Below are 10,692 nucleotides of genomic sequence, written 5' to 3'. Positions count from 1 at the left end.
CAGCTTCAGCCGTATCGTCTGGGTCATTCAACACATTTCGTCAGTAACTCTTTTACATATGCAGTAAATAGAAGAAGACGGCAATATTTTTATTTTGAATTCGTTTATTTTATTGAAATAAAAAGTAATTTAAGGATATACATATGGTGCGTTCCACAACCTGCAAGAATGTGACATTTTACACTACGGTAACAATTTTTTCTTTATGATATCGGAAAAATAGTGAAAATTGCCAGATTTTTGCAGTGCGAGAGCAGACCAATATATAGGTATATATTTGGCACATAATTGAGAAATAGAAAAAAAATTATAAAACTAACTTCACAGAGAACAAATATTTGTAAAAACGTAGTTATTTGATTGAATATTTGAACGGTGTGAAAAAAATCGAAGACTTGCATTCCACCACTTCCCAAAGGTTCTCCACGCACCTTTGTGGCAAATTGTTCGTTGCTAATTCATCACTACGTGGGAAACACAAACGAAAAACCTTAAAGTCAGTCATTTTAAGCGAACCCATTCCAATGCTTGCAAAGTCTTTGATTAATAGTTAAAATGATAAAAAAAAAAGAGCAGTAAGTTCCGTATAAATGTTAGACATGAAACCATAATACAATTTCGTAAACTGAGGAAGGCGATTACATTTTCAATAGACAACGGACGGTAAACATTTACTGACGCTTAAAGTTGTTGGACCTATCTATTCATATATATATATATATACATGATTTTATATATAGCTAGAATATTACTCTCATGGCCATAAATTAATTTTTACCACACGTCGCCTATTTTGAATTGTGCCCTTACACCATTGAACCATACAGCAATGGACACTCCTTGTATTATGGTCAAATGAACATTTGCAATAAAATAATAAAAATATAAAATATCGTAAAATAATCGGGCGAGAACAACCAAGATATTGGTCACCCGTCCACATCGTCAATACCATCGCGAAATCATAAATCGTTGGCCTTCCATCGTTGAGCATTAGTCGTCATCGTCAAGTGTTCGTTCGTTGATTGGATTTCGTATCCTCTTCTTAATTCAAAGGACACACATCCTTCCATATCTCACCGTAGATGAGATTCGATGTTATTCTTACGGGACGCTTATTCACCTGTACGTTGCGTATACAACCCTTGAAAGTCTTACGCGTCTTCAAGCCCGGAGCCTTGTTGAAGGCTTGGTGACCACCCATAAACAGAGGTCGATTAGTTTTGGTCATTGTCGAACCCTCCTGACCTACGCCCGGCTTAGCAGATATCCAATCCACCGATATGGTTATGACAAATTTCGATTTGACCGCTTGGACATTGCGCCACTTGCCATCGCAGAAGCTGCCATCGTCCGGCAGGGTGTAGTTGGTAGTGACAATATTCTTCTGATCCGATTTCACTGTGAACCACAACGTATTGTTGACTAACTCCAAAATCAAATACGAACTTTTGCCGTGCACGGAGAACAACAGACCATCCGGATCACGGGGACGGAAATCGAAACTCAAGCTGAAGTCAGTGCCGACAGTGAAGCGTTCGAACAGTTTAACGAATCCTGTTGGCTTGTTAAAGAACAGGCCCTGTTCCACTTTGTCGGAGCAGGGTACGACTAAGAAGGTTTGTGGCTCTTGTTCCAGCGGTATGCCGTTGAATTTCAAGTCCCTGAGACAACCGTTGAAGTACTTGGACACATCATTGAACTCGGTGTTATTGTGTACCGTTTCTTCGATATGTTTGGGTACACCACCCACATACAGAGGGAAGACAACATTAATGACATGGATATTCCGTTCTTCCAAGTCGAACGAAGGCAGCTGCTCTTCGTCGTCCACGAACAAGTTGACTCGGCGCTGTGTGCGAATAAATTGCACTGTGTGCCATTCACCGTCGTTGTATTCGGCAGTGCTGTTGACAACGATTTTTTCGGTTCCCAAGCGCACCGCATGGAAGATTTTACCTTCGTACAGATAAAGGGCAACAAAGTCGCTGTGATGTTTGTCCGCAGCGTAGAACAGAATACCATTGTTCTCCACTGTACGGAAGGTCAACGTGATGTCGTAGTGTTTACGCAACTTCGTGTTCAAACTGGGGATCTCCAAGCGCTGTTCGCGCAACGAGAAGAAACGATATCCAGCCTCCGAGAAATCAACATCATAGTTCGGATTTGTGGGCAATTTGCAACGTGGATCTTCCGGTAGGTTGAGTGGGCGGACAATTTCCGGTTTGCGTACCAAAGGTGTATCCACTTCATTGCCAGATTCGTCAAACTCGTCCGGCTTAATGAATGGTCTCTCAGTGGTCGTTGTAGTTGTGGTGGTTGACGTTGTTGTTGTTGTCGTCGTTGTAGTTGTAGTCGTTGTGGGAGTGGTGGTTATTACTCTCGTACTAGTGGTAGTCTCTGGAGCCAGTGTCGGCGGTGGTTGTGTCGTTAGAACTGTAGGTGGATGCGGTGCTTCGTGTTCTATTAGCGTTACTGGCGGCTTATTCAATTCATTGGCAGCTCCAGGATAGTATATCGGCACAGCACTTACGTCGTAGGCTGAAATAGTGGACACACAATTATTACTTGTAAACATAGCTACGACCACTTACTTCGAACTTACCCAATATATCACTTGGACAACCATTTATGTTGCCATTCTTCTTCTCCACACTGTCGGCGAAATTAATGATCTGGCCATTGACAGTTACGTCGCTGATGCATCCCACAAAGTAGGCTTGGTTGGATAAGCCATTACGTACAGGTACGAAGTCTTCGGGCAATCCACCGAAGAAGACCGATCCCGCAGATATGTACAAAGGTTCCGGAGCATAAGTCGAACTGTAAAGTAACCAAACAAAAAAAAAAGAAATCAGTAATTTATATCCACACCCTCCCTCCCCTTTCACAAATTACCGTTTGTCTTCCACGTCATCTATGGACAACCGCAACTGGGTATCATCGTGCAATATGGTTACAACGTGCTCTTCGCCATCGTTAAGGCGATGCATATCCGAAACCAATTCACTACCCATGCTACGTAACACCAGAAAACCATCGTCCAACGTCAGACTGATTGTGGAGCTTTGATCATGGTTGGTGCCGTACAATAGGACGCCATCCTTCTGTCGCGTTTTGAATTTCAGATTTATATTCAAATTATTGTCGGAACTAATATTGTTGGCCTTCAAGTATCCATGCTCATGCGGAGGATAGGCTAATGCCGTCGAGAATTTGTTGGGACATCCAGGCTTAACTCCCACGGCATTGATATGTTGACCGAGGTCCACCTTAATACCGGAGATGGTGACGTCGTCGATGCAGCCATCAAAGTTTTGATCCACGATCAAAGAGTTGTTTCGTTTGCCTGGGAATCCACCGAAGAACATACGTTTCAGGGCCGGCAGGGTGTCATCGACGTGAGCTGGTACCTCTTCTTGGATCATAAGTTGATCATCGACCCTAAGTAGACCACGTCGGCCATCTCTTTCTGCAACCACATGATGGAACTTGTTGTCGTTGTATTTGTCGCTACTGCCGGTGGACACAACATGGTCGCCCAACTTGTAGCGGAAGAATATCGCACCGTTGGACATTTCCACGGACATAAACTGATTATTGCGTCCATAGAAGAACAACAAGCCATCCTTGGTGTCCTTGGAAGCCTTGAAGTTGAACGTGATGCTGGATCTTTGTTTGAAGTTGAACGGTGTAGCCTTTAGGGCAACATAGCCATTGCCGTTGAAGCGATATCCCGTCGGAGGCACCTCCTCCGTGATTAGTTTGTTGCGTGGGAATGCTCCTTGATTATTTGATTCGCCATTAACGAAGTTCCACAGACCTACATGTTCTTCGCCAATGCGCAGGTCTTCCATGTCACCTACAAATGAACTCGTGTGAATGTCCTCAGGTGGTGCAAAATCGGCTGGCGGAGGCAATCCGCCTACGAACAAGCGGCTGTTGCGATCCACATTGAATACATTATTGGCTCCCAACAGAACGTCTTGGGTTTCGTGTTCCTTTATTTCCTTGTTGTCCAACTCCTCACGAATGGTCAACTTAACATTGGGACCTGTACGATCTACCACCACTTGATACCATTCATCGTCAGCCACATATTTCGGACTGGTAATACGTTCAGGGCCATTGCCCAAGTCAATGGTAAGTATGGGATAGCCGTTGACAATTTCCAGGGCCATGAAGTCATTATTCTTCGAGGGAGACGGTTGAGAGGATGCGGCTTTGTTGTCATTGCCCAGGAACAGTAGGAAGCCGTTGGTATTGTTTGTCTTGAAGTAGGTGGAGACTTTGGTTTGGGTAGCCAGAAGGGGCAATGTTTCGGGGGCCTTCAGTTCCAACACAGTACTGGTGCCGAACTTAACGCCAACCTTAATGTCATTGGCAATTTGACGAGCTGTTTCAATTTGACGTTTCAAATTTTCGATTTCCTCGCCAACATCCTGGGAAGCCCTCTCAACTTCAGCCTGCTGCTTCTCAACACCGTCAGCCAAATCAAGCAACGAGGAGATCGACTCTTCTACACCATCAAGTTGATTTTGAACGTGGGTGATATCCTTGTTGGTCGAGTCAATATCCTTGGAAATGTTGCGGGCCTTCTCCAACTCCTTGGGAGTCTGCTGAACAACTGGTTCCAAAATAGTCAACACCTCGGTCATGATTTCCAAAGCATCGGTGGCATTTTGATTCGAGTGTTTCCACAAATCTCTCTGTGAATCGGCAGGCAAGGCTTTCATGATTGTGTTGATGTCGGCCAATCTCTTTTCGGTGTTTTCATTCAGTTGAGATATGGCTTCCACCTTGGAGGCGGAGGCATTCAGACGAGGCTCCAATTCACTCTGAACCTTGTGCAGGGAGTCTCTAGCAGCCTGGAGAAGTTCAGCTGAATCTTTGTCGGCCAAACCGGCGCGGCCTTCAATGCCCTCCGTCATTTCCGTGGCATTGCCTGCAGCGAACTTGGCCTCTTTGGCAAATTGTTGAGCCGAGACGACGGCATCGACAATTCCACTATAGGCTGTAGCAGCCTTAATGGCGGGCTCAGAAGAGGCAGTCAGCTCGGCATACTGTTCGGAAAGGTCTTGTGCTCTTTTCGATAGCTCCAACGCCCGGAATTCTGCTTGGTTAGTCAAGCCCAGGGCTTCGATATGCTGCTTTTCCAAGCTGGGCAACGCGACATCGATTTGCTTGTTAAGATCCCGCAGACTATTTAGTACACCAGCCAAGTCACCAATTTTCTCTTCGATATTCGTTAGACCAAACATTCCATTAATGCGAAGGTCAGCGGCATCTTTAATGTGCTTCTCAGCCTCCTTCTGCTGGTCGCTGACTGCGTCGAATTTAGAATTCTCGAACTGCTGTTTGTTGAGGCTATTCAAAGCCTCTACTTCGGCAGCCTTTTGTGACGCCTCCTGGCTCCAGTTGTACAGATCTTCCAGTTTGTCACTGAATTCGCCAATGTCATGCTTCAACGAGTTCAGGGATTTGTTTTGGACGTTAATGGGCGTGATAACCAGGCTGATTTCATTCAGCAATTCGGTGGCTCTCTTCAAAACCAGATCGTTGCGTTCTAAGTCAATTGAGGTTTCATTGATTGCCTGCAGCAATCCTTGAGCATCTCTGAGAGCGGAATCTATTTTGGTGCTGGCAGCTGTTTCGAGGTTGCGGGACAGGGCATCTACGGCACCAATTGCATCGGCCGCTTCGTTGACACTCGTCGTAACTAAATCGCTAATGCTGGTCACGTTTTGCAAAAGGCCGCTAGCTCGTTTGCGGCTCTCTTCGGCGTTTTCCAATGTCAAGTTCACTTGTTTGACGTACTGCTTAGCCTCGTTCTCAACCTCGGAAACCATGATACGTGACGGTTCCAAGTTGACACTCTTTGGATCCAAGTTCTGTACCTCGGGTGCAATGGCATCTGTCAAATTCTCGAAATAGCTCAACTTCTGGCTGGTGAAGAAGGCCAAGGCAACCGACTGGAACTCATTAACTAAGGGATCGATTTGATAACGCAAGCGGTCTGTGACATCAAGCAGAGCGTGGTGGCAATTGTCGCATTCAAAACAACCCTCGTCCTTCTTGAGAACCCACCTATGTGGACAGTTATCGCAACGATCACCTATGACACCTGGCAAGCATTCGCATTGGCCAGTGAATGGATTGCAGCCAAATCCTCGAGAATATCCTTGGTTGCAGTTACAAGGGGTGCACCCATCCTTAGAATAGTTCCAGTGGTCGGTGGCACAACGATCACATTGCCGGCCGGTCACACCGGTCTTGCAAGCACATTTACCGGTGTGTTCGTCGCACTGTGTTGAATTGGAGGCAATGCCACAGTCACAAGAACGGCAGCCTACACCAGAGTCATAACCATAATGATCGGGCTTGCACCTGTCACAACGTTCGCCGATTACATTTTCGTGACACTTGCAGCTGCCCTCAAATGGGTCGCACTCCAAGGTACCCAACTCTTCGCAGTCACAGCTCTGACAATTCTTCAGTTTGATAGCATCTCCATAGAAACCAGGGGCACAGAGGTTACACGCGGCGCCGAAGGTGTTATTCAAACAACGCAAACATTCACCAGTGATAGTGTCGCAGGATCCAGGCTCGGAGAGATTTATATTTCCGGAACAGTCGCAAGGTTTACAGTAATCACCGGGAATTTGAGGATTTCCGTAGTATCCATTGGAACAGTATTCACACTTGGGCCCAGTGTAGCCCGGTTTACACTCACAGTGGATCTTGTCTCCAGCTTCTGAAATCTCACAACCAGTTGCGAAGTTATTACTTGGAATGGGCAGAGGGCAGGCACATATCATGCAATCGTGAGGCGACCCGTATGTGGCATCGCCGTAGTATCCTTCAATGCACTTTTCGCAGTGGTCTCCAGTCGTAGAGTGTTGACAGTTTTGACAAATGCCAGTGGCGCAGTCGCAAGTTTCAGCGTGGCCATTGCACTCACAGGGGATGCAGTATCCACCATACGGTCCAGAGTTATCCCTATAATAACCAGGAGCACAGTCTTCACACGACAGACCGGTGTAACCAGCAGGGCATTGACATTTCTCCACAGGCAAGAAGGAATAGTCATCCATATTACCATCTTCGGCCTCGTCTGCGAGTGTCAAATAGACATCGGATAACTGAGCCAGTAGTGTCTGTTCCCAGTAATTGGCGCGAATGTAGATCATGTGCAGATTCCTTAGGGTCATCATGAAGTCGGCACGACTAACGGTTTTGCCATTTTGGGTCATAAAATTGCTTTCTACCATTTCTACGCGATTCTTGAACATCTGGTTGCTCGACGGCTGCTCGTAGCTCTGATGCACCAAGACATGGTCCTTGCTGAAAAGAATGACATCGGGAGCCGTTATCGGTTTGCCGGAGAGACCAGTGGTATAGTACAACGAGTAGCCCAATTCTCCGCCGTAAGCTGAAATGTGGCTGTTCTGGTTCATCAGATAGTCCAATACACCGAAATAAACTGTGGAGTCATCCTCGATTTCGTTCAGCGAGAAATCGGCCTGCAACATCGTTTCGTTAATCAGCAAATCCTCAGGCGGTATTTCCCAAATTGAAAAGTCGATGGATTTCGGTGTAAACTGGGCAGTATTGAGGGAGACCTTCTTCAGCAGACTGACGTTGTAAACCTTGAGGTAGGCACTTTCGCAACGTGAGGTCTTACCGAAACAGAAACAAGGGGTACAGCCATCAGGATTGGATTCATGCAAATTATAAGTGCCTTCCACACACTGGTCACAATCTCGGCCAATAGCATTCTTCTTGCAGAAGCAAGTACCGTCAACTTTATCGCAAATCTCCAACTCTGTACCGGCAACATTACAGGAACACTGTTCACACTGAGGGAAATCAAAGAAGCCATTCTTACATTCATCGCAAGCGCGGCCTTCTATATTTTCACGGCATTCGCAACTACCGTTGAAGGCGTCGCACTGGGTTTTGCCATCGGCAATGCCCAAGTAGTTACAATCGCAAGGTTCACAACCGATAATCTGATGGAAACCGTAGGTGTTAGGGGCACACTTATCACACAACTCCCCGATAACGTTGGGCGGGCAGACACATTCTCCGGTGTGTGGCTCACACATGGCCGTGCTGGGACAATCACAAGGCTTGCAATCGGGGAAACCGTAAAAGCCGGTCTTACAGGCCCCGCATTGACGCTCAATAATGTTGGGTTTACACTCACACTGTCCACCAAAGGGTCGGCACTCGAAACTGGTGGAGCCGGCATAATTGCAGTTACATGGCAAAGCCCCACTATTATAGTCGGCTGTCAACGAGAATACGGCCTTTTTGCAGAAGTCGGACGCATTGTGAGTGATGTAAAAATGGTCTTGGCCACACTCTTTAATAAACTCCTTTGTCTGGTCAAAGGTTTCCTCCTCCAAGAGATCATCGTTGTACTGATCCACAGGCACCACCACCAGGTAGTCCAACCATACTCCCTGGGGCCTATTGTTGGTGATAGTGAACTTGAATTCATCGTCAATGTCGAACCATTCATCGCCATTGGGGCGTATTACGCCGCGGCATCCTGAGCTCGATGGACAATGGTTGATGTGGAATTTCCCATCGTATTGGTTCTTTCCGGCTGTCAAGGTGTACATTACCTTGAATTTGGGGTGGTCTGGTTGGTAGTATTTAACCAAAACCACATAACGACCAGGCTCCGACACCTTTGATTCGATGACAATAGATGATTCCTCCTTATTATCCAGATGCACCAGTTTCACCTTATCGTCTAGCACGGCATACGGTGGCTTATTCCACGATATCCTGTCCTCGTGATCACTCTCGAATTCGATCTTCTTCGAGTCGGGAACCGAACGGAATTTGGGGGCTGCACATTGGTTCTTATTCATCACGCACACTGGACTGGGCGTAATGTAATCTGTGGACCATTCTTCGGCGGGTATGGCAGTTACCGAAATGATGGCAATCTTTTCGTTTTCCTCAAAATCAGCATATACGACAACGGGCTTATCTTCCTCCTTGTCAATGTAGAATACCTTCTCGCGAATTTGATCGTCAATAATCGGGGTGCGACATGCCATCGAGTACAGACAGGGATAAACAGTGGTGGAACCATAATTATCGAGGTCATCGCCTATACGCAACTTAATAAATCCGGGTTCGGCATAACTACGTTCACTTATGTAGTCAATTACGAATATATATTTTCCACTCCGTGGTACCTCTACCAGGTAGTACAATTCCAACTGATCCGAAGTGAGCATGGGTATGTCTCCGACGTGGTTTATGATGGTCAAATGATCCGGATCGTTGTAAAAATCAAGAGGATTTGTGGGCTTTCCTTTTGGATTGAGAACGTAGGGTTGCACCGCAGGCTTGAAGCTGTGAAAGAAACGCATTAGATATCTTTCAAATTGCAAACAGTGAAGCAGACGATAACTCACTCTTCCACGGAAGCGTATTTGTAGTGTCTGCACAAGTCCATGTTGCCAAGTTCGCAGGGATTTAAGATTTTCCGGGTCAAAATGGAAGCTTCATAGTAAGCAGCCGGCAGCAGGACAAAGTAATCCAGCATCACATTCTTGTTGCATTTGGTAGTGAAAATGTATTTGCCTGGATCCAAGACAACAGCCGATGGCTTCTTACCCTTCTCACCGGCAACGGTCACAAACTGTGGTGAAGTGGTTGGGCGCAACAACACTTTGACGCTAAAAAACGAAATACATTGAAATAACAAATATTTAGATTTTCCACAGCTACTAGCTATAGCTACAGCTACAACTTATTCCTACTAGGGTTCGAACATACTTCTGATCAACCTCCAAAGGATTTTCCGATTGTATCAAAATACTGGCAGTTACATTGAAGTCGTTCAAGTTGACATATCGAATTACAATACGATACACGGACGACTTGAACACGTTCAACTCATAGCGCACTTCGTTCTGGATATCATTAAAGACGGCATAGCCCTTGCTACTGTAACCGGGAAACACTTCGTCGTCGTATTGGTATCGCACCTTGGCGCCCGAAGGCTGGGAGCCATCCTCGTACTCATATTGGAATTGGTGCAATGTGGGGAAGTAATGGGTAGTCAGTGGCTGGGTACAATCGCGACCAGTGACACGAGGGTGGCACTTACATTGGCCAGTAGTTTTGTCGCACTCGCTCTTCCACGATCCACCAACATCACAATTACAGTCTTTGCAACCGAACAGGGATGAACCGTCTAAATCATAGGTACCGTCCTTACATTCCTTACAAGTACGACCATCGGTATGAGGCTTGCAGGTACATTGGCCCGTCTTTGAGTCACACGTATCCAGGGTGCCAATAGTACCGTCAGACCAACAATCACAGACCTCACAACCATCCGGATTCGAGATGTTCAAATTCCAAAACAGAGGCATGCATTCATTACAAATGCGTCCCGTAACACGTTCCTTGCACTGACACAGCTCTCCCACGGGCACCGAACCACATCCGGCAAATTTGTCAATAACACCGGCAGGGTCACAGTTGCAATCTTCACAACTGGGGAAGTTATAGAAACCCTCTCTACATGTGTCGCAAAGTTTGCCGTCGAAGTTGGGATGACACAAGCACTGACCATCAGAGTTGCACGTAACGCCCACCGAGCCATGGACATCACAGTTACAGGCTGTTCAAATACAAAACATCGAACTGAGTTATTAA

At 46.2% G+C, this 10,692-nt stretch overlaps 1 protein-coding gene across 1 annotated transcript in view; it reads right to left on the bottom strand.

Annotated features, from left to right (window-relative positions):
- Positions 1 to 1,045: 1,045 nt before the first annotated feature.
- The window catches only part of LOC133335151 (laminin subunit alpha), a 607,777-nt gene continuing 598,130 nt past the window's right edge, over positions 1,046 to 10,692 (bottom strand). The window contains exons 9-13 of the mRNA XM_061543454.1: positions 9,805 to 10,657; positions 9,441 to 9,704; positions 2,896 to 9,378; positions 2,606 to 2,817; positions 1,046 to 2,541 (exon numbers count right to left, since the gene is read on the bottom strand). Coding sequence (XP_061399438.1) covers positions 1,046 to 2,541; positions 2,606 to 2,817; positions 2,896 to 9,378; positions 9,441 to 9,704; positions 9,805 to 10,657 — 9,308 coding nt within the window. The remainder of the gene's footprint in view (positions 2,542 to 2,605; positions 2,818 to 2,895; positions 9,379 to 9,440; positions 9,705 to 9,804; positions 10,658 to 10,692) is intronic.

This window comes from Musca vetustissima, unplaced genomic scaffold (assembly GCF_032173495.1).
Source record: "Musca vetustissima isolate MV318-11 ecotype Yass unplaced genomic scaffold, APGP_CSIRO_Mvet_v1 utg1735, whole genome shotgun sequence".
In the NCBI taxonomy this organism is placed as follows: Eukaryota; Metazoa; Arthropoda; class Insecta; order Diptera; family Muscidae; genus Musca; species Musca vetustissima.
The sequence above is the reverse complement of the archived record's forward strand: the minus strand, read 5'-3'. Positions and strand labels throughout refer to the sequence as shown.